The sequence below is a fragment of the Rhopilema esculentum genome, chromosome 10 (genome assembly GCF_057945365.1).
Source record: "Rhopilema esculentum isolate cy_ngs chromosome 10, ASM5794536v1, whole genome shotgun sequence".
In the NCBI taxonomy this organism is placed as follows: Eukaryota; Metazoa; Cnidaria; class Scyphozoa; order Rhizostomeae; family Rhizostomatidae; genus Rhopilema; species Rhopilema esculentum.
Genome location: NC_142824.1, coordinates 5,333,271 through 5,356,826, shown reverse-complemented (window position 1 = coordinate 5,356,826; position 23,556 = coordinate 5,333,271). Strand labels below are relative to the sequence as shown.

The following is a 23,556-nucleotide window of genomic DNA, read 5'->3' as shown; positions in this document are numbered from 1 at the left end:
GGAACTAAAATGGCTTCTGTCAGCTCTAGTAGCTATAGGAATGGCAGATAAAGCAGGAAAAAAAGATGATAGATTTTTGGTAAAAAAGTAAGGCTATAGGCTTGGAAAAATTCCGTTTTTTGAAGGGTAAAATTTCATTGAAAATATTGCTTAAATAGTTTGTTTTCGACCTCTAAAGGAACTTAAATGGCTTCTGTCAGCTCTAGTAGCTATAAGAATGGCAGATAAAGCAGGAAAAAAAGATGACAGATTTTTGGTAAAATGGTAAGGCTATAGGCTTGGAAAAATTCCGTTTTTTGAAGGGTAAAATTTCATTGGAAATATTGCTCAAATAGTTTGTTTTCGACCTCTTAAGGAACTAAAATGGCTTCTCTCAGCTCTAGTAGCTATAGGAATGGCAGATAAAGCAGGAAAAAAAGATGATAGATTTTTGGTAAAAAAGTAAGGCTATAGGCTTGGAAATATTCCGTTTTTTGAAGCGTAAAATTTCATTGAAAATATTGCTCAAATAGTTTGTTTTCGACCTCTAAATGAACTTAAATGGCTTCTGTCAGCTGTAGTAGCTATAGGAATTGCAGGTAAAGCAGGAAAAAAAGATGATAGATTTTTGGTAAAATGGTAAGGCTATAGGCTTGGAAAAATTCCGTTTTTGAAGGGTAAAATTTCATTGAAAATATTGCTCAAATAGTTTGTTTTCGACCTCTTAAGGAACTAAAATGGCTTCTGTCAGCTCTAGTAGCTATAGGAATGGCAGATAAAGCAGGAAATAAAGATGATAGATTTCTGGTAAAAATGTAAGGCTATAAGTTTGGAAAAATTCCGTTTTTTGAAGAATAAAATTTCATTGAAAATATTGCTTAAATAATTTTCTTTCGACCTCTAAAGGAACGTAAATGGCTTCTGTCAGATAAAGCAGGAAAAAAAGATGATAGATTTTTGGTAAAAAAGTAAGGCTATAGGCTTGGAAAAATTCCGTTTTTTGAAGCGTAAAATTTCATTGATAATATTGCTTAAATAGTTTTTTTTCGACCTGTTAAGGAACTAAAACGGCTTCTGTCAGCTCTAGTAGCTATAGGAATGGCAGATAAAGCAGGAAAAAAAGATGATAGATTTTTGGTAAAAAAGTAAGGCTATAGGCTTGGAAAAATTCCGTTTTTTGAAGGGTAAAATTTCATTGAAAATATTGCTTAAATAGTTTGTTTTCGACCTCTAAAGGAACTTAAATGGCTTCTGTCAGCTCTAGTAGCTATAGGAATGGCAGATAAAGCAGGAAAAAAAGATGACAGATTTTTGGTAAAATGGTAAGGCTATAGGCTTGGAAAAATTCCGTTTTTTGAAGGGTAAAATTTCATTGGAAATATTGCTCAAATAGTTTGTTTTCGACCTCTTAAGGAACTAAAATGGCTTCTCTCAGCTCTAGTAGCTATAGGAATGGCAGATAAAGCAGGAAAAAAAGATGATAGATTTTTGGTAAAAAAGTAAGGCTATAGGCTTGGAAATATTCCGTTTTTTGAAGCGTAAAATTTCATTGAAAATATTGCTCAAATAGTTTGTTTTCGACCTCTAAATGAACTTAAATGGCTTCTGTCAGCTGTAGTAGCTATAGGAATTGCAGGTAAAGCAGGAAAAAAAGATGATAGATTTTTGGTAAAATGGTAAGGCTATAGGCTTGGAAAAATTCCGTTTTTGAAGGGTAAAATTTCATTGAAAATATTGCTCAAATAGTTTGTTTTCGACCTCTTAAGGAACTAAAATGGCTTCTGTCAGCTCTAGTAGCTATAGGAATGGCAGATAAAGCAGGAAATAAAGATGATAGATTTCTGGTAAAAATGTAAGGCTATAAGTTTGGAAAAATTCCGTTTTTTGAAGAATAAAATTTCATTGAAAATATTGCTTAAATAATTTTCTTTCGACCTCTAAAGGAACGTAAATGGCTTCTGTCAGATAAAGCAGGAAAAAAAGATGATAGATTTTTGGTAAAAAAGTAAGGCTATAGGCTTGGAAAAATTCCGTTTTTTGAAGCGTAAAATTTCATTGATAATATTGCTTAAATAGTTTTTTTTCGACCTGTTAAGGAACTAAAATGGCTTCTGTCAGCTCTAGTAGCTATAGGAATGGCAGATAAAGCAGGAAATAAAGATGATAGATTTTTGGTAAAACGGTAAGGCTATAGGCTTGGCAAAATTCCGTTTTTTGAGTGGTAAAATTTCATTGAAAATATTGCTTAAATAGTTTGTTTTCGACCTCTAAATGAACTTAAATGGCTTCTTTCAGTTGTAGAAGCGATAGGAATAGCAGAAAAAGCCAGAAATAAAGATGATAGATTTTTGGTAAAAAGGTAAGGCTATAGGCTTGGAAAAATTCCGTTATTTGAGGGGGAAAATTTCATTGAAAATATTGCTCAAATAGTTTGTTTTCGACCTCTAAAGGAACTAAAATGGCTTCTGTCAGCTCTAGTAGCTATAGGAATGGCAGATAAAGCAGGAAATAAAGATGATAGATTTCTGGTAAAAATGTAAGGCTATAAGTTTGGAAAAATTCCGTTTTTTGAAGAATAAAATTTCATTGAAAATATTGCTTAAATAATTTTCTTTCGACCTCTAAAGGAACGTAAATGGCTTCTGTCAGCTTTAGTAGCTATAGGAATGGCAGAAAAAGCCAGAAATAAAGATGATAGATTTTTGGTAAAAAAGTAAGGTTATAGGCTTGGAAAAATTCCGTTTTTTGAAGGGTAAAATTTCATTGAAAATAATGCTTAAATAGTTTGTTTTCGACCTCTAAATGAACGTAAATGGCTTCTTTCAGTTCTAGTAGCTATAGGAATGGCAGATAAAGCAGGAAATGAAGATGATAGATTTTTGGTAAAAAAGTAAGGCTATAGGCTTGGCAAAATTCCGTTTTTTGAAGGGTAAAATTTCATTGAAAATATTGCTTAAATAGTTTGTTTTCGACCTCTAAATGAACTTAAATGGCTTTATTCAGTTCTAGAAGTGATAGGAATGGCAGAAAAAGCCAGAAATAAAGATGGCAGATTTTAGTAAAAAAGTAAGGCTATAGGCTTGGAAAAATTCCGTTTTTTGAAGGGTAAAATTTCATTGAAAATAATGCTTAAATAGTTTGTTTTCGACCTCTAAATGAACGTAAATGGCTTCTTTCAGTTCTAGAAGCGATAGGAATGGCAGATAAAGCAAAAAATAAAGATGACAGATTTTTGGTAAAAAGGTAATGCTATAGGCTTGAAAAAATTCCGTTTTTTGAAGGGTAAATTTCATTGAAAATATTGCTTAAATAGTTTGTTTTCGACCTCTAAAGGAACTGAAATGGCTTCTGTCAGCTCTAGTAGCTATAAGAATGGCAGATAAAGCAGGAAATAAAGATGATAGATTTTTGGTAAAAAAGTAAGGTTATAGGCTTGGAAAAATTCCGTGCATTGAAGGGTAAAATTTCATTGAAAATATTGCTTAAATAGTTTGTTTTCGACCTCTAAATGAACGTAAATGGCTTCTGTCAGCTCTAGTAGCTATAAGAATGGCAGATAAAGCAGGAAATAAAGATGATAGATTTTTGGTAAAAAAGTAAGGTTATAGGCTTGGAAAAATTCCGTGATTTGAAGGGTAAAATTTCATTGAAAATATTGCTTAAATAGTTTGTTTTCGACCTCTAAAGGAACTTAAATGGCTTCTGTCAGCTCTAGTAGCTATAAGAATGGCAGATAAAGCAGGAAATAAAGATGATAGATTTTTGGTAAAAAAGTAAGGTTATAGGCTTGGAAAAATTCCGTGCATTGAAGGGTAAAATTTCATTGAAAATATTGCTTAAATAGTTTGTTTTCGACCTCTAAATGAACGTAAATGGCTTCTTTCAGTTCTAGAAGTGATAGGAATGGCAGAAAAAGCAAGAAATAAAGATGATAGATTTTTGGTAAAAAAGTAAGGCTATAGGCTTGGAAAAATTCCGTGCATTGAAGGGTAAAATTTCATTGAAAATATTGCTTAAATAGTTGGTTTTCGACCTCTAAAGGAACTTAAATGGCTTCTGTCAGTTCTAGTAGCTATAGAAAAGGCAGATAAAGGAGAAATTAAATGTGACAGATTTTCGGTTAAAAAGTAAGGGTATAGGCTTGGAAAAATTCAACATCATGAAGAGTAATTTCTTATTGAGAATATTGGTTAAAAAGTTAGATCCCGACCTCTAAAGAGACTTAATTGGCTTCTATCAGCTCTGATACTATAGAAATGGGAGATAAGGCAAAAAGAAGGTGTGAAAATTTTTGGCAAAAAAGTAAGATTATTTACTTGGAAAAATTTTGTATGATGAAGCGTAAACTTCATTGAAAATATTATCCTCTAAAGAGAGTTGATTGACTTCTACCATTCTAGTTGAAAAGTTTGGGGTACTTCTACTTCAATTAGTCCTATAACACATATTGCGGCACCGGTAGCTTTTTTTGAATTCTAGCTGATATTTGCAAATAAGAACAAAGCCATCATTAAAAAAATCGGTAACCCTAAACCTGTTTTAAAAATTCAACAACAAAATTTGTAAGCTTGATCAAAGGAAAATGCTAAAAAATACCTTTTTGTAAACATTTGAAAACCTTTCATTGAGCTTCCAATTGATATCTGAAAAAAGGAAGGAAAAAGATAAAATAAATCTATGACCCTGGACTGAGATTACTTGCATCCAGTGACGGCAAAAAACGATCTTCTGTTTATAATGAAAATCAGTACACTGTATAGAATAGTAGAGTATAGAATTTAATGCGAAATGATAGCCTGCCTGCCTATCTTTTCTCTACTTAGCCTGGTAAATATAAGATCTGAATTTCGTTTTGAACAGAGTTTTTAGCTCTTTAAATCTTCATATCTTTATAGTGAATCAGATATCATAAGTCCGGATATCAAGATTTTGTCTCACCACCCTATTTGACAGTTTTTGCCAAGGTCTGAAAATTTATCTAATTATGTTGTATAAGCAAAACATATAACAAAAAAACCTAGAAATCAATTAAGACCATCAAATAGCTTTGCTGAATCAGAGAACAGGAAGCATTGAAATTTTATGATAGAAATCGGAGATTAATATTCGATGTAATTTGATTTGATCTCTGTGAAGTCATTATCTCTGTGGCTAGGGGGCCTTTCTCTTAGATTAGCTTTGCTACCGAGGGATTTGTTCGGGAGACGAGACTATCAGTCCTTTGTTTCGAAACAATTCCGTCTTAAACCAATCAGTGTTGCGGGGTCATAGCACATGCGCATTAATAACAGTATTCGCAAAGCTGTTCTGTCTGCGACCACACAATTTTTGTACTTCCTGCCAGGGCTTCAAGTGTTAATGCGCATGTGCAATGACCCCAAAACAGGTGCTAGTGCATGCCTGGAAAACGGGCACGATTCATCTCCCGAACAAGGATTAACGTTGTTTCCATAGGCGCAGACTTGGGCATGAGGGTGTAGAAAGGGTGACGACAGAAGGTAGAAAAGGCGACGATTGAAGGTTTTAAGATGATTTTGTTTGTACATTTTTCTTAATCGTTATTATTTGATCTTGATTTAATCTCTTAAGATTATTTTCATGCGTGAAACAAAGAATTTGTCCAACAAAATGATGGCCAACTTTCCTATTTCCCAGAAGGCTGAGCCCCAAAAAATTTTATCAGGAGGAGCTCAAGCCCCGGAGCCCCCTTAAGTCTGCGTCTATGGTTCATGCTTCAACCCATTCTCCATATATAATTGCGATAATAATTGTTGTTTTGTTTGTTATTTCAATTTGTTGTATTTCATTCAGAATTTCGTGGAAATACGTGTTGTGGAAATTAAAATATAAAGAGACCTGGGCCAGAGAATTTAAGGGCTTATGGACGAGCACGGCTAAGCTAGACGTGAGGACAAGTCCGTAATTTTGTTTAGAACCATACATTTGAGACAGGGGATTTTGCATAACCATCTAGCAAACTGCTTTGCCGAATTTTTTAAAATTAAGCTCATGAAAATTTGAATCACTGATCATTTGAAGCCTTTGGAACATTCCAGAAACGGAAGTAATGTTTCAGGAAGCGTGAAAAATGCACGGTTAGCAAAATTTTGACCAAAATTTTTCAAATCTAATGATTTCATCAGAAAAAACTTGCGAAACTGAGCAAAAAGTACGACATCATCAATGTGATCTGACATGTAAGCAAGAGGTTATGGCCGTTGAAATGTTTTGTTAAAAAACTTCCTTATTTGAAAATTAATGTGGCACAGTCGCATAGCTGTGGAATTGTGCATTTCATGATAAAAGCATGAAGTTTGGTACAAGTAAACAGTTTGAAATGCTGAATAAGACGAAATGCATACCAGGCATATCAAAAGATATTTTGGACTGGGGGTACTTGTCGTTTGTTACGTGTAACACTATTACGTATTAACTTTGCAAGTTATACAACTAAAACTTTGCTTCGTGGTTAATTAGACGCGTTGAATAGAATAAGACGCAGTTCCAACAAAAAGCTATCTTTAGACTTTGGTACTTGTACCCGGGCTTTTGTTGGGTATCGCAGTATAACTTTGTAACTATGCAAGTTATACAACTAAAACTTTGTTTTCTGGCGTAGTCTGACGTGACTAATTAGATAGAGTATAACGGAACAAAAAATCCTGTAAAATATTTCTTTTGATGGGACGTGATGTTGCATACATTTTGAGACCTTCTCGATTGTTTTTGCCAGTTGAGCTGTGAATCGCTTGCCGTGTCTTTTTAGGCAAGCTTTAATGAAAAATAATTATAATGTATGAAGATTCAGAATAAGAACATGGCAGTCTTAACATTCCATGCAGCTCGAATTCTAAACTTTCAACAACCTTTGCTGTCTTCATATTACGGAGAAAGAAAGAGAAAAAAAGCAGATTTATGCATACAGAGGGAGTAGCAGATAGTACATTGCCACATATTGAGCGTGATAAAAATATTTTTTGCTTCTTCGCAAATCCACAAATAAACCCCCTCATATATGGCAGAAGAACAGTTTGTATATTTGAGATCTGTCTTCCTATGTTTTTCCATTGCTTTTTCTAATCGTTTCTGCAACAAGGTGGAATATACCAGCGGTTATAACCACATAAAATTAGTGTTCGAGCTGCATGAAAAGTCGAGGCTGACTGAAATCAGGCACTTCATGCCATTCAGGCCAACAAGCACATATTTTGGTCGACGAGGCACGTTAAGTTAATCCCTGCCTGAGACCGAACAAAACTATTCCTGCCTCAAGCAAAAAATATGTCGTGTACTCGTATCGATATGCAGATCTGGCAGGCTGGAAGGTCTATGCGAACAATGATTATCCGTATCACTAGTCAAAGTTCGATAAAATTAACCTTTGCATCACTTAACCAGCAAAAATAAAAGCAAGAAAAAACATCTCTCCAGAAAATCTTGGCCATAAAGTTCTGCGTACGATTTGTGAAGAAAATATTCATTACCAGCAATACTTTACAGTCTGTTCGGCCTATAGTCGCGCGGTTTATTTGTTAAATATCAATCTTAATATCTGGTAAACAACCTTGAAATTATATGAAAATCAATAAGGAAGAGTTGCCGTATGTAAGATTAAATCATTCTTCTAGTTTAAATTGTTTCTTTGATGTTTTTCAGGTTTGAAAATTCGACACGTCAAGTAAATATTTGATACGAGGGGTACCATTTGCATGACAGCGTAAATAGAGCGAGAACTCAAATGATAAATTGGAAAACATTTTCAACAAACCTTTATAATGCTTTCAGCCAGTTTTAATGTGTTATTTATCAAACAGTCTTTTAAATTCGTCCGTTATTCCATAGTAAAGTCACATCAACCTCCAACATCACATGCAGCGAACAAACAGTCTCCATTTGCATCCCATACAGAAAATAGGGATTCCCAAGAGTAGGCTCCTGCTCAGCATCAAAAATTTGCTTCGAATTTTGGGGCGCATTGATTGACCAAGGATAATAGAATGTCTCATTTCTGCTGCATTTCTGCTGCACTCAAGGGAACTACGCCACTGAAATTTCTGTTAAAATATCCCGGGACACATCTGTTTGAAACATTTACCAGCATGAACAGATTTTACTAAAGAGCAATTATTTCACACGAGGCCCATAGAAACATTTCTTTAGGAACTTGCAAATATGTCTACTACAAAAGAAAGTTTTCTGACGAGCTGAAGTTGCTTGTCCAATTCTGTATGAATCTGTAAATATGATTTTTCCTGCCCTTTTTTGCAATGATTTCCAAATTGGTTACGAAACCCAATACTAAGATGAAATTTGGTACAGAAGGGCAGAATCCTTTCGAATATCCAAACTGAGGGGACTGCTCTTCACGGAGAAGTGTCCTTTACAAGAAAACGAAGCTAGAATTTCATTAAAAGCTAAAGGCCCCAATACTAAGATGAAATTTGGTACAGAAGGGCAGAATCCTTTCGAATATCCAAACTGAGGGGACTGCTCTTCACGGAGAAGTGTCCTTTACAAGAAAACGAAGCTAGAATTTCATTAAAAGCTGAAGGCCACAATACTAAGATGAATTTTGGTACAGAAGGGCAGAATCCTTTCGAATATCCAAACTGAGGGGACTGTTCTTCACGGAGAAGTGTCCTTTACAAGAAAACGAAGCTAGAATTTCATTAAAAGCTAAAGGCCGCAATACTAAGATGAAATTTGGTACAGAAGGGCAGAATCCTTTCGAATATCCAAACTGAGGGGACTGTTCTTCACGGAGAAGTGTCTTTTACAAGAAAACGAAGCTAGAATTTCATTAAAAGCTAAAGGCCGCAATACTAAGATGAAATTTGGTACAGAAGGGCAGAATCCTTTTGAATATCCAAACTGAGGGGACTGGTCTTCACGGAGAAGTGTCCTTTACAAGAAAACGAAGCTAGAATTTCATTAAAAGCTAAAGGCCCAAAAGCAATCTTCTCTTCAAAGTGCAATACCTATTTGAAATTTGGTACAGAAGGACAGTTAGATACGCTGAAAAAGGCAGATCAGCTTCGGTCCACATCCTATCATTCTCAGTGTATCGAAGCTCTGTTACGTGAATCAAAATTGTGCTACAACTGGTCTCGCGCATGCACGATTCTTCCAAAATAACTGCTGTCATGCTAGCTTCTGGCAGAAAATACACTCCAATAGAAGGGGTCTGAAATTCATTGTTATCGACATTTTCAAACATGACTTTACAATATACTAACAGCATTTATTGAAGAAATGGAAGTTATATAAAGATGCTAGCTCATTCGTATGAACACAATAATACAGAGGTGCTATGTAGATTATTTAAGATATTATCACGCGATATTAATTATTGCACAATCTTTGGAGGCCATCGTTAGGTATAAGACGAGAATTATGAAAAGTAAATGTTTAGCTACTTACAAAGAACAATTCAATCATGACGCAATGAAACAAATATCACAAATTCAGTTGACTGTGGTAGTCCTAGCGATGGCTTCGCAACACAGCTGCGTGAAAACATAAAAGGCCTAACAATGTAGTGGGGATTAGAGACTCTTATGACAGCCAAATTAAAACGTATTCTGTAATGAAAGACAAGGATAGGGTTTGGAAAGATACAAAGAAATATCAGAGAACTTTAGCAGAGGTTTTCTTGAAACTCAGAACTCCTGCATTTCTAAGTAAACTGGAAAAGAGTCTGGCGAGTAAATTTTAAAGAGTGCGAGGTTGGCTTGGCTTAAACGGGAAACAATGATGTGCCAGCAGCAAAATGACAAGAATTTACTATTTCTATGTAACAGTAGTCAATGTTACACGGCAGTATACAGAAGCAAGCAAAATTTTTCTTCGATAGCATCTTAACGCCCAAATTTTTTGCGCAACAGCAAATAAAAAATTTAATATCAAGGTGCAAATTAAACGAAGGAAAAATCAAGACATTACTTTGCAAAGACATCTTTCCAAATAAGAGATATGATAAAGGAACTAACAGTTATTTTCTTCATAAGACTCCGTTTCGTAATGATTCATCGTGAAGTTCCACACCAAACGCTCTTTTGTATAAGAGAGAGGTAATACGTAGGATAGACATTAAAAGAAGCTCGAAAAGAGCTTAAGGAGAGCTTAAGGAGAACTGAAGGGGACCTTAAGGAGAGGTTGGGAGAAAAGCACAAACGATGAGCTTGGGAGAGGGGCATGAACAAGTCAAGAAAAGGCCAAACCGAGCCCAAAATTTTTATAGGCCAATGTAACATGCAATGGAAGGAAAAACCTTCATCATATACAGTAAGTATCTAGCAAACAATACTCGTACTTTGACAAGGAAACGACCCAGCATAAGCGGCAGCAAAGTTAGAGATACTGTTGCCAGTCAACTGACATATAATTTCTGTTGGATTCCATCTGACGCACAATTTCTTGTGGGATCATATGCGTTAGCCACAATTTCTGAAGATTGTTATACCTGCATGAAGATAAGTACAGCGGATTGCCACGTCTAGGAAAAAACAATCAACGGTCAAAAGTATACTTCAAAATGCTTGGATCAAAAGGGAGAAAACGTACTGACAACGAAAAGCGAATCAAAGGTTTTTCTATCCAGCATTTTTCAGAGAAAGACGTTAAATAAAACACTTGCAAGATAATGCTTTCAGCACAACGATTAACTAATCGCTTAAGCTTCACTGCTGCTGAAAATATTGAATTCCAAACGACCTTGAAAGCTGACTGCATCTTATATTGATTTCTATGTTTCTTTTCCAACAATAAAACTTCGCTTGTTACTTAGTATTTATCTCTTCCTCATACCTAATCTTTATTAAATCTCATTGCATCGTCCAGCTTCTGGAAGATACATAATGCATAAGGATTTAAATCTATATGGTGTACAATAAGATTAAGAATACTAAATCTTATTCCTCTAACATCCTTTCTGCATCACAGTCTTTTTGGCACATTTTGGAAACTTCTAAGGCTTTTTGACAATAGTGTACTAAAGCTTTCAAGTATTGCACTTACCTAAACTTTATGTCTGGTTCGCCGTATTCATCAAGGTATGGGGAGGCAATCAAACAACCCTTTGTTCTGTTATATAGAAGAAGTATTTGGCAATCTCTGATGAGAAGGAAGACACCCAGAGTTTCGTTGCATTTCTCGGCATGAGCAGTGCAGGATCCAATATGCTTTTCGTCGACCAAAGCTTGGCAGCAATAACTCTGAGCGCATAGCATTTCTCCACAGACAAGGCAAAGCGTAGGATTCTGACTAATGTCGCCAGTCATTGGGCATCTAAAGTGACATGAGGCAGATTAAATTATCAGATTTTCAAACGACCATGTTTAACATCGTAATTTTAACAACATGCATCGTTCCCACTTCGAGTTTCAGCTAAACTCACTCCGATAAACAATCATTTAATATCGCTTAAGATTGTAGCATGAATCTACTAAAGGTTCCTGCACTAGTCACAAAGTATATCACTGGACATAGTATTTTCTGCATACTCTCTATAGATGCAAAATCAAGTCTTCTCCGGACCTTAGAAAAAAGATTCTTAATTCATTGAGATTTTGTAAAACTGCGATAACTTTAGTATTATGCAAAAATAAAGAAGAAATAATGATTTTGATGGACAACAAAAGGCAACAAAATTTTATTCCGTGAAATGAATCGTATAAGCCACAGAAATCATACCTGAAACCCGAAGCAGCTGTTATCAAGGAACTGTAGTCTTTCGGGAGAGGAATAAGTCGAGATGGGGTTGAAGAAAAGGTAGCCCTGAAATTAAAAAATTAGTGAACAATTATAGCTTTAAATAATTTAAATACTATTCACATCTTTGCTTGTTAGAAAATATACGTTAGAAATGTCCTAAATATTCTGTCCATACGAACACAGACAACGAGATTTTGAACTTTGGTTTTATACATTATCGTTTTTACCGCGTGCCAGTACAGAATTTAGTGGCTCTTATCGTTAACAAAACCAAAAAGTCAATGGCCTCTGCAAATACCGTTACTTGCAGTGGGGTTTGAAAAAGCTGGTTCAAGAAGAATCGAAACCATGGTTGGTCATTTATGCTAGTGGATTCATTTTCATAATTTTCAACACCAACACTGTAGAGTGTGCGCAAATGAATAATAGCTGATTATGTCTAAAACAGTAGCCTAGAAATGCTAACATGGATGTTAAGTTTTCTACGTGTTAACTTCATCAGATGTTAAGTTTAGTTTTCTACGGTACTATAGTATATATCAATGATACAAAAAAATCATAAATTGTTTATTGAGTTTTCTTTTGGTCTCGATAAAATATTCCACCATCTAGATCTTGGATGGACGACGGACAATAAAAAAGTTTCAACTGGTAACTAGATAACAGAACAAACAGGACTGTTAGCTGGAAACGAATTTGTTAGAATCAAATACATTGTAGGCATTCATGAATCCATATGAGGTGCATATTGCAGAAACAATTATCTAATCATTAAATTTCGCTAAAGAGCAATATTTCGCAATAGTTAATATTGTCCGCTAGTAACTCACATGTTTGTGGCTGTTTTCGGGTTCGAAAAATATCCCCTAACGGAGTCATGGCTACACCATCTGAAATAAAAGTAGGATAAATGGTGATACTCATTTCCATGTGAACCGTCTAGCATTCTAAAGATGACAACTCTACATTTTATGATACAGTAAAATTACAATAAACGCTGCTTATACATCAGCTTTACCTGGAAGAAGCGACGAACATATGTTTTGCATTTCTCTCATAAATGATACACATAAAAATTTTTAGACTGTGAAGCCATCTAACAGCTTATGTGACCATATTTCATCCAAATTTATCCTAAGATTGTTCTTCTTGAAACTTCTCAAAGGTTTGTTAGATAAAATTTATCAAAAGTTTGCACCCTATCTAAAAATAAAATAACATTGTTTGTTCTTTAACTTTCGTGCTAACAGCAACAAAAGTAGCAAAACCAACAGCAGCAACAACAACAACAGCAACAACAACAACAGCAGCAACAACAACAGCAGCAACAGAAAAAACAACAGTATCAAACCTTTCAACGACCGATGCAAAGGCTAATGAAGACTTCTGTTCACTATTATCAAGAGGCATCACGCTGACGATATCTGTTGGAAGTGAGAGGTAACCGCAGATTGCACGGACTTCTCTTGTGAGCCTGTGATGGTCGCTTTCGTCTAAAATGCAAGTGCAAGGGTTTTTATAAAACAAAAAATACTAATTCATATCAACATATATTTGTCATTTAATCTTCATTGGTTTTGGCTGAATTATAACCCCAGGCAAAGAAGGTAATCAATAGAAATGCCCTAATCACATGCAAAGTTCATCAAATTTATCTTAACAAGATTTGATAATCAAAGAAACCATTATGTTGATGTTGAGACGAAACAGAGCTAGAAAATGTAGACACATAGTGGGATTTGAACGCTTAAAGTATTGCGAATGAGGTCTCAAATCGCCTTACTTTTTGCCAAATCCCTTACAAACGTTCGCATCGAGGAAACTCACAATCATGGTTATGACATTTCATGAAAAGATAAGCGTAGCCAATCTGGTTCTTTGAAATTCAAAACCAATGCAATCAAAAAAGAAACAATGCAACGACTAGAGCGCGCCGTTACACGTGTAATGACGTGAAATGCAGTAAAATGGCTTAACAGCCTCTTACCGTGTTGTGCCAAAACAACCGGAGGGGCAACACCCGTTAGAAAATGAAAGAACAAAGCCGAAGATCGGATGAATGGTAGGCAATGCTGAATAACGTAGCAGAAGAGCTTCTCCGGCTCCTCATGTGGCCTGTCTGTGGTTGAAATACTGAAACAAACAAGTGATATAGTCAACAAGACAAAAAACATATATTTGCTATTAAAATAAAAGGCTGAGCCCACAGTTTCATTTCTTAAATAATCTATCCATTCACCCAATCCTCAAAAATTACATAACGATAATATTTTTATGTTCTTTTAAGACACTGCAGGAACGATATCTTTTTTGAAAACAGAATTGCCATTAAGCCCAGACTTTTGTGAATCATCGAATACATCTAAAAAGAAGCTGGAACTTACTTGCTAAATTGGCGCATTTTTCCCCAAAGTGCCGCAAATTCCGCTTTGACTGTTTCGCTAGCAAGATTGGTTAACTCTTCATCTGCAAAAGTAATGTTGAGAAAATGAAAAAAGTTACGTGCTTTTACAAAAATCCTAGTAAATTTTAAACAGATACACTATTCTCCAAATTGCTATTCCGTATTAATTCCGTTACTCATTCCTCTTTTCGTAATGTCTTCCTATCATTTTGAATGAATTTAGGTCTTAGGACATCCTTAGGTATGATATAGCAGAATTTTCCCTATCAAGCAGCAATAGCTCAGAACAGAAGACGGGGGTTGCTAAGCTGACCAATCAGCCTCCTAAGCCGAGCATGCAAAGCCTAAATGCCGGATATATATTTTGAAACCATTCCAAATACAATTCAAACTTGATAATAGATTTTGGTAAAATCTGTTACATTGCTTCTATCAAATGATCAATTGCGAGCAACATCAAGATGTGTTTTAATAAAATTGCATGGAAAGCTGCCCATGATAACAACAATATAAATGAATCCTCTATATGCTTTCAACACGAACTACACTAATCAGCAGACTCGGAATATGCAGCTTAAATAGCTTTAACAACTGCCTTAGAATAGAGTACAAAATATAGTGTCATCAAGAATCAGGGAAAATGTGTACTAAATAGAATCATAGTATGGTAGAATGAGTTTAGAATTAATGATTTGAATCTTTGTGAACGCACTGTAAGCATCGATTTCTGCGGGCGCACTGAGCAGGAGCTGAGTAAGAACTGCCAGAAGCGAGATATTCAGCAGGAATTGATCAGCTGTTCCGTTTGAGACGAGATCTGCTATTGCCAAATTGCTACCAGTCAGATCAAGGCTTGGTAATGAAAATCGTAGAATCAGCTGCGCAAAAGAAAAGATGAAATCATTTTCTTACAACACTATACCGACAGATAGGAAGAGAATGCAAGTGGAGAAATGGCAAACCTTAAAAGATTGAAGGTTAGCTTAAGGTTAGGAGTGATACTGCTGTGTGAAATAAATGAGAAAACATACGTTTTTTTCAAAAGATAACTTTAGAAAAAGGACTGTATAATTGCCATTTGTGGAAAGAGTTTTCCAATACCCTTTTTATGCTTAATTATCCTTTTTGCTAAAATACATTTCTTACGAAACAAGGTGGTCATTAATCGCTATCTACATACAGTTAATCATTAAGATAAAACATTCTAATGATTTAATACCAGGATTTACCACAGATACGAAGTATACTTAACTAACATCACTCCAAATTCATCAGTATTCTATAAAATCATCACTCCAAATCTATGATTCTGTGAAAACCCTCTTCACAATCATAATTACAAAATTCTTGATTATGATAATCAGTTATGTGGAATCTCGTTCAAGCTTACCATAGCAGAAAAAATATCAAGGTCCAAGATGCACGGCTGATTGAGCTCTGATATGTTGCAAGGGATGAGAGCTGAATGCAAGGAAAAGGAAAAATCTTAACGTAAGTATAAAGGATGCAAATTGAATGATTAGGATTTACAATCTGCATTTAATTCTATATTGGAAATCATATGCAATGTGCTGTGCGTAGGAAATGATGGCAAAGGAATCCAGGACAGGCAGTGAGGCTGTTAGCACCTAAAAAAGGTCCAATAGTGCAAACTGATACCGGCGTGAAACTTGGGACAGATGTGGACCCAAGCTGATAAATGCCTTCTTGTGCAATTTTTAGGTTCGGATATTAGACACCAGGCCATCAATCGAGTTATTCTTATACTTTATCTTTAAATTGTAATACTAGCTTGGAATTTGGTAGAGAAGGGCAGTTTGATATGCTGAAAAAATAGAATGTGGTCCCCAGCTGAAAAGTTGTAAAATGGTTAATGATTCGCATTACTGCTTAAGAAGCAGCCAGCTATCCAATTCTTATTGAAATTCATAAATGTCGAGTGTCAAAAAATCACAGAAAGATTCTGAGAAAAATTAATTGTATAAGCATTTTTGGCAAACATCAATGCTTAAGAAACAATCTGTTTTCACTTAGGAAAAAGCTTCTTATGGATTATATGCACTGCAATGATCAATTTTTACAAAGTTGAATTAAACAAAAAAGGTATAAAATGACAAACATGTAATCAGTATAAGGCAGAAAGTTTACCTGCGAGTAACCTGAGACATTCGGTCTGCATATGAGCAGCGTTTGTGACAGAACTGCTCATAGCAGAGTAACGAACGAGCGAACTCATACAATCAGTCTATTAAAATCAATGGATATCGGTTAATTCAATATTGTAGCAACGTTTAATGCTAAGTATTGTAAAAGGCATTCTATAAGCATACGTAGGCTTTAGATCAAAACAAAATTCCAGGTTACGTTTATAGGACTATTAAACCTTCAGAGCCAAACTTTACTATTTTCAAAAGGGACATTTGGCGGATGCCTGGGTTGTGCGCCGTGACAGCAAGCTCTACTGATTATCATGAGCGAATTGACAAAATGTTATCAAATAACAAAAGGAAATAAATGGAGCAAAAATTAAGGCCAGAAATAACGAAAACGTCGAGGGCCTTAATTTTAAGTTTACAAGCTTCTTCATTTTGGAGACGAGGCTCTTATACCATATACCATATAATATAAAACCATATAAAAGGATACCATATAAAACAGGACAATTATAAAAAATATGTAGTTAACTGTGAAAATGTTTAACCAACCTTTCTACTCGTTAAATCAAAAAGACTTTTATTTTCATCCCGCAAAATGCATTCTATTTAGAAAATTCAAAGAAAAATATTAACAAAGCTTGAATAAAGATTTGAAAAATTAGTAAGCTAACTTCTTTACGATTTAAGTAAGGAAATTTGACTTGATTCATTAGAATAGCCAGAACATTTCTATAAACAGAATGCACAAATATTTTCCTATCTAAAAAATAGATTGCCAATTTTTGGGTATCAAAGCCAATATCCAATAGGACTCAAACCAACAATTTTCAATGCACCCTCTAGTTTGATGTTCTTGTTATTTTTTTCCTGGATTGAAGTTAAGAAGCACCAAGATGCCGACATTTGTCTCAAAAAGTTTCCAATTACAATGTCTCACAAAATCTTAAGCTATCTCTGTATATCTAGAAAATATCTATCCTAGTTCTGTTTTGCTTGGACCAAATTTGTCTCAAGTAGCAGCAACTTGTTTGGGTAAATATATGTTTACCCGGCACTTTGACTGATGCGGTCATCTCGAAGCTACTTTTCGATATCTCGATATTCGATACTTCGATGTTAAATATATAAAATTTCTCACCCATTGCCTGTATTGTATATGAACAAGTGTTCCAAGCCATTAGCAGCTTTGATGATGGCGAGCTGGGGGACGAATCTTTGCGACCGATCTGAAAAAAAACAGCAGGCGAGTAAAGACATGGTACGACCGTGAAGAACGTAAAGAAGTTTAAAGATCAAAACATGAAAAGAATATAAAAAGGCCTGTTCTTATATCTGATTGGAATATATATTCATGTTGAAATAAGACTTCTTTCCAATCTCTATCTAAAAGGCCATATGAAATTATTTAGTTGATTCTCATCAGAATTGCGCCAAGAATCGGGCGGGCGGCGGTTTTACATTTGATATTTTATATATGTCCTAAAGCTGTTTAGTTGGCCCTCAACAGCTATTTTGTCCTCCGGTTTTCCTCCGTAGCTTTAAAAACTAAAAGGAACACCAATTGGTAATTGAAAGATTACGAACTGCAAGAACAGGGATGCTGTGGAGGAGGCTTGGAGGGCTCAGCCCCTACTTGCTGCAACTGTTAGGGGAAATTCAAATAAAATTTTTAGGGAAGGGGGGCAGCCCTCTCTCAACATGCGAAAACATGTTTGGTAGGGCAAATTCTGGCAACGCTTTATTTCGTATCCGACTTTTTAGATGGTGAATAGTTTGAACGATTTTCCCGTATTGTATATTGGTCCCGCCTGGATTTATTTTATATTTTATATAGCTAGAGGGACGTACCTTCTCGACAGCAGTTGCAAATCTTTGGATCATATCTTGTGCGCTGTTGGACAATTCATAACTACAAAGCAATGATCAATTCATTCAACAACCTGGCAATTTTCATAATTCAATGACAGGAAACATGATAAACATTCTCATACTATAATAATTCATCTAAAAAGTGTATTATATTCATTTTACTCTCAGTTTATCGCATCTAGTATATCTGAGCAGGATCTTCTAGATTACACATGACAATACGTTATCGTTTATCGTTTATCGGTAAAACGTTTATCGTTCAAAATTGTACGAAGGAAATGATTCTTCAAGTAAGACGGCAAGCAAAAAGGTGGCATCTAATGCTCCATACTTAAGATTTTGTAATAGAAAATACAAAACAGTGTTTGATATGATAAATAAATAAAAATATTTGCATAAACAAACCCCGCCAAAACAAAGTTTTGAAAGAACTCTTTCAAAGAGGACAAAGACGACGGAAGACGGGTAGCAGTTGGCGACGAACCTGTCCAAAGAGAAAAAATCCTTTAAAAGGTGACCACAAAAATATTAGAGACATGCAAGATCACAATCAATGTAAAATAGGTATAAAATTTGTCCATTTATATTTGCCAATTATGAACATAATTGCATTTTTCCCAAACATGTGCACCGATGATAAAAAAGTTATTTGAGAGAAAGCTTTGTCATTAATTGAAAACTGGATCCTTTTGGGTAAAAAAGCAGCAACACTTGAAAATGGCTTAGACAAAACGTAGAAAGGAAGAGTTCATTTTCACCCTTGGACTCCATCGTTAAATTTTCTATTTAGGCAAGCGGCACTGACTTGGTATCCTTACCACTCATGTGCTCTTAATTTCTGATATGCCTTTTTCGATTTACAAACGGATATATGCATTCTCTAACCTATTGTTTCCGATCATTATTCTGAAGTTTATTCTGGAGCTTGAAAATTTAAAAATTAAAATTCTAAAAACGTTTTAAAGACATTTGAAATTATTAAATCTTCTCTGACCAAAAAACATTAAAAAGTATAAAATCCTGGTTTATTTTCGATACCTTTTCTAAACAAGGTGCCTGCTTCACTGTTCATCTTCTTGGTCAACTCAAGCAACAATCTTTCTGAATCTACCAAATCTTCATCGGTATCCATTTTTTGACTAGAAGTATGAAGTTATTAAAAAACAAATGTTTATATTTTTACATGCAAATATATCCATTTAAACAACTTAATATATGATTGATGTTTGCAGAATATCTAGTTTATAAGTTGGGGAACTGGTCACAATAAAGCAGTTTGGGAACTGCTCTATGCGGACTACAATGCCTGCCAAAAGTACTTGGAACACCCAGCAATTTACGTTGAATTTGATATATTTCATTCCTTTCATGAAAAAAAATTGCTACTTCCGCCCCCTTCTCCCTAAAACAATGTTAATGATTTAGAGAAATATCATAAAAGAAGCGCAAAAGAAAGTGCTTCCTAAAATCCTAACCCGTTTGATAGTAAACCAACATTGTTCTGTAGGGGAGAAGGGGATGATTTATTTTAACCTTGGAAATTGATGTCAGTGTTCCAAGACTTTTGGCAGGCATTGTAGTTCTAAGGACACGATGATTAGACAACACATGGGTACGTACCTTGAGCTCTCTTTGAATTCAATTGCTGGAAGCAACGGGACAACGCTGTTGCAAAATGACGAGCACAAGGGACACAGGTATTCACTTTTTGCAACATCAATATGAGGATGGAAATGCATTCGGAGTAGGTGCCTTCCCTCTTTGTCTCGTACTGAATCAAAGTACTTTTGCCAGCATTCGTAATGCATGACATGTCCACACGTGTTCATAAAAACACCTGTAAACATGTCACGTGGCGGGTAAACAGGGTTGTAATACGCAGCATCGATCAGGCTTTTACCCTTCGCTTTTGACAGTACTTTAGATCGTTGCAAGAAGGCAGTCATAACAATTGTGCGACCATCTGCTGTGACATCCTGCTTCTCCTGGCATAAAATACAGATCACATTTTCCAGTCTCTGCTTGGGGAATGCTCGACCGGACCCTACAGCAACAGATTCAATTTCGACGGTCACCAAATCACCATCATTCATGTCTTCTTCGTCACTGCAATATATTTAAATTGATCATCAACAAGAGCAGATGAATTCAGATCAAGGAATGATTATCTGTTTGGATCTAATGTTTGTATAACCTCATTGTATGAAACTGATTTTACTAGACAAATTGATTTATAAAAAAGGAACGGACAACATCAACAAAAAGTTAATCTAATTGGTTAACCTGCAAAGCAAAACGAATATTTAGAAAAACAACTCACTTTGTACCATCGTCAATGTCAAGGAAATCTTCGTATTTTTTAATGAAAGACTTTTGCATCTGTGACATCTGTGCCATTACCTTTTCTCTTTTTTCCCTTGCCAGTCTTGCCCGTCTCTCCGAGTCGGCTTTCGCCTCGCTGTCTACCTCACCCTGCTTCCGTTTCACTGCTTGATTTGACTCATCCATGTCATTCTTTTTATATGACAATTCATCATACAGAAACTACAAAACATAAAATTTTGCACACAGTTAAACAATAAGTATAGATTTAAAGCTTATCAATTGGTAATTCTTTATTTTTCTTCGTACTTTTTGCATGTAACCAATTTGATGAAGTTGTGTAGATAAATCATCTAAAAGTTAACGAACAATGAGAAGAACAGAACAGAACCGTCGCCTGATGATTGCATTAACATGAAACTCAGAGCATCATTTAGAACCGTCCTATTCTATACACAAGGATACAGCTCTGCCTATATGACGTCGAGCACTTCACCTTTTCCCACAGCAATGCGTAGCCAAATTGCAGTTATGTCAAGCGTCACTAGACAAAAGGATCTCTCACAACCAACCATAGACTTTTAAAAAACACCCTTTCCTCATGGACAAGAGTCCCCTTCTTTAAAGAAACGGTTCAGTTAAGTTGGTAGGGTAAAGGTGCACCATTGGAAAAGGGAAATATATTGACGGACATCCACGGCACCCATTGCTTTTATTACAGCAGCCATCCTTACATCATACTTTAACAAACCGCGATAATCCACATTAAAGTTGCTCTTTTTGTTGTTCAATTACTTTATAAGTTCGAAAAAGCGTTATTTCAATTTAGTTAAGTGAACTAAATATGCAAACATACTGATAAAACCCAGTCAACAAGTTCCCCGTATTCCTGACTTTTGGACTTTTTCTGGATATCCTCCAAAAGATTCTGAATGGTCAACTGTTTGCCTAAGCAAAACACAATAGCAAGATTAGATTGGCTGTCAAAAACTTGTTTATATGAAAAAGAGAGATGCTTCAAACATAGAAAGGCTCATTAAGCGTAATTAAATGAGCGCTTTGCTGCTGAAAAATACTAGCTTGTGTGTCGTACAATATAATGAGACATATTAACTTGAATTTAAGGTAAAATTGTTCGAGGAAAGTAAGAGTGAATTTTAAAAACGACGCTTCGAGCATAGCCTGTTAGTACTTCTTCAAAACAGAGGTGCACGTACTGGACAAAACGCTTTCTTGCAAAAACAGATGTGGTCTTACAGTTAACAAAGCACTCTCCTATACTGGACAAAACGCTTTCCTGCAAAAACAGATGTGGTCTTTAACAAAACACTCTCCTATACTGGACAAAACGCTTTCCTGCAAAAACAGATGTGGTCTAACTATTGAAAAAGCACTCTTTTACAAAAAAGACGTGCTATTAATTTTGACAAAACACTCTTACAAAAACAGACGTGCACTTACTGTTGACAATCCCCAGTACACTTGTGGCCAAATCAACGAAGCTGCGAGATTGCGCGAGACCTGCCTCTCTTTTTCGCTTGTCTTCGTATAATCCAAGGGCAACAATATAAAGTGCCTTAAAAAAAATGACGTGCAAAATCAACACAAGGATTACAGCATTCGCTCTAATATTTCATCACATCCCATAAAGAAAACTCAGGGCAGAAAGACACTCTTATCTTCCCATGTTGATTTGATGGTTTCAAACAAGGGCGGACTCTTAGTCAAATATTGGGGAGGGGGGCAAGCCTATTGTTTTAATGAGATGACGTCAAATTTCCCATTGCTTTAGAACAAAAGACCACTGTTCTCTAAAGTATTTGGGGCGGTCGCCCCCCTCGCCCCCAGGTGTCCGCCAGTGGTTTCAAATCAATTTTTTCTTTGTATTTGCATAAAAACAATATGTTAAAAGAGCATGGAACTTAGCTATAATTGAATCTGAGTTCAATCAAAACCTGAAGGGTTAATAAAAAGCTAGTTTGCTCTTTCCCTGGATCAAGTGACAAACACACAATGATGTCACTGAGCGATTAGATTACAATAGAGTAGATCGGATAAAAAAACGATCGAACGAAAAAACGATGGGATGAAACACGATCGGATGAAAAAACGATCGAACGAAAAAACGATGGGATGAAACACGATCGGATGAAAAAACGATCGAACGAAAAAATGATTAAAAGTAATAGAATCAAAGAATGAATTTATTGGTAAAACTAAATATAAATAAAACAAATACCTCTTCAATCAGAGTATCAGGAGTTATTTTCGAATCACCATTCGAAGCTCTGAATAAAATTATTGCCAGAATTTTTGCCATTTTGGAACAGCTCAAAATATTCAATATCGGCGTGTAGGGAGGTGTGAAGTTGGCAGGCATCGGCACTTTAACTCCTGAAGATAATCAATAGTTTTAGAAATTTTGTTACCAGAGATAAAATAAACTGCAATGTTTTTCTCAAGTTGAATACACCATCACTATTAACAAGAAGCAGAAAAACGGATAAACCTTCCTTCCCAGGCAATATCTCCAGCATTTTCGGCAAACTGATTGAAATTTTTGCAACTTAATCAGTCCATTATTGCTTTAAACTTTTCACTTCACTGCATTACAAATAAATAGCATATCACAGAAGGGAGAAAACTGACTTAGAAAATCTGAAAAAAGATTTTAAAATATTTTCGCGTCCAACATACCAGTTGACGAACTTGCTTTTTTCGATTCTTTTCTTCGGTTTTCCAGAACCTTGATAGAACAGATGAATCAATGCTGATTCAAGTCAAATTAAAGATTGTTATGAAGAAAAAATCGTGAACGGCCAAATCAATATAATCATTGCAAAGATTCAAAACAATTGCAATTGACTCCATTGGTTCAGATAGAATTAGTTGCACACACATTAACTGGACAAAAGACGATAGACGATGTTTTTGATTAAAAGACAACATAAGTATTAATAATCTTGTCTTGGTCAGTGAATTGTTAGCTATGAAAATTACAAGAAGGGCCTTCCAAAAATTTCTCAAAAACTATAGCAAGAAATAGAAAAGGATACGTTTTGGAAACTTGCAAAAGGGGCTAAGAGCCCGGCCAGCTTTACACCTATCTATATG

General features: G+C 35.3%; 1 protein-coding gene across 1 annotated transcript in view; it reads right to left on the bottom strand.

Annotated features, from left to right (window-relative positions):
* Positions 1-9,153: 9,153 nt before the first annotated feature.
* Positions 9,154-23,556, bottom strand: part of LOC135687017 (E3 ubiquitin-protein ligase UBR2) — a 36,057-nt gene continuing 21,654 nt past the window's right edge. The window contains exons 29-49 of the mRNA XM_065203448.2: positions 23,140-23,188; positions 22,682-22,836; positions 21,904-22,018; positions 21,299-21,390; positions 20,441-20,664; positions 19,741-20,226; positions 19,159-19,259; positions 18,526-18,604; positions 18,100-18,160; positions 17,390-17,477; positions 16,801-16,853; positions 16,244-16,340; positions 15,486-15,556; positions 14,808-14,973; positions 14,076-14,157; positions 13,679-13,824; positions 13,043-13,184; positions 12,522-12,581; positions 11,671-11,754; positions 10,996-11,265; positions 9,154-10,474 (exon numbers count right to left, since the gene is read on the bottom strand). Coding sequence (XP_065059520.2) covers positions 10,330-10,474; positions 10,996-11,265; positions 11,671-11,754; positions 12,522-12,581; positions 13,043-13,184; positions 13,679-13,824; positions 14,076-14,157; positions 14,808-14,973; positions 15,486-15,556; positions 16,244-16,340; positions 16,801-16,853; positions 17,390-17,477; positions 18,100-18,160; positions 18,526-18,604; positions 19,159-19,259; positions 19,741-20,226; positions 20,441-20,664; positions 21,299-21,390; positions 21,904-22,018; positions 22,682-22,836; positions 23,140-23,188 — 2,766 coding nt within the window. The 3' untranslated portion in view covers positions 9,154-10,329. The remainder of the gene's footprint in view (positions 10,475-10,995; positions 11,266-11,670; positions 11,755-12,521; positions 12,582-13,042; positions 13,185-13,678; positions 13,825-14,075; positions 14,158-14,807; positions 14,974-15,485; positions 15,557-16,243; positions 16,341-16,800; positions 16,854-17,389; positions 17,478-18,099; positions 18,161-18,525; positions 18,605-19,158; positions 19,260-19,740; positions 20,227-20,440; positions 20,665-21,298; positions 21,391-21,903; positions 22,019-22,681; positions 22,837-23,139; positions 23,189-23,556) is intronic.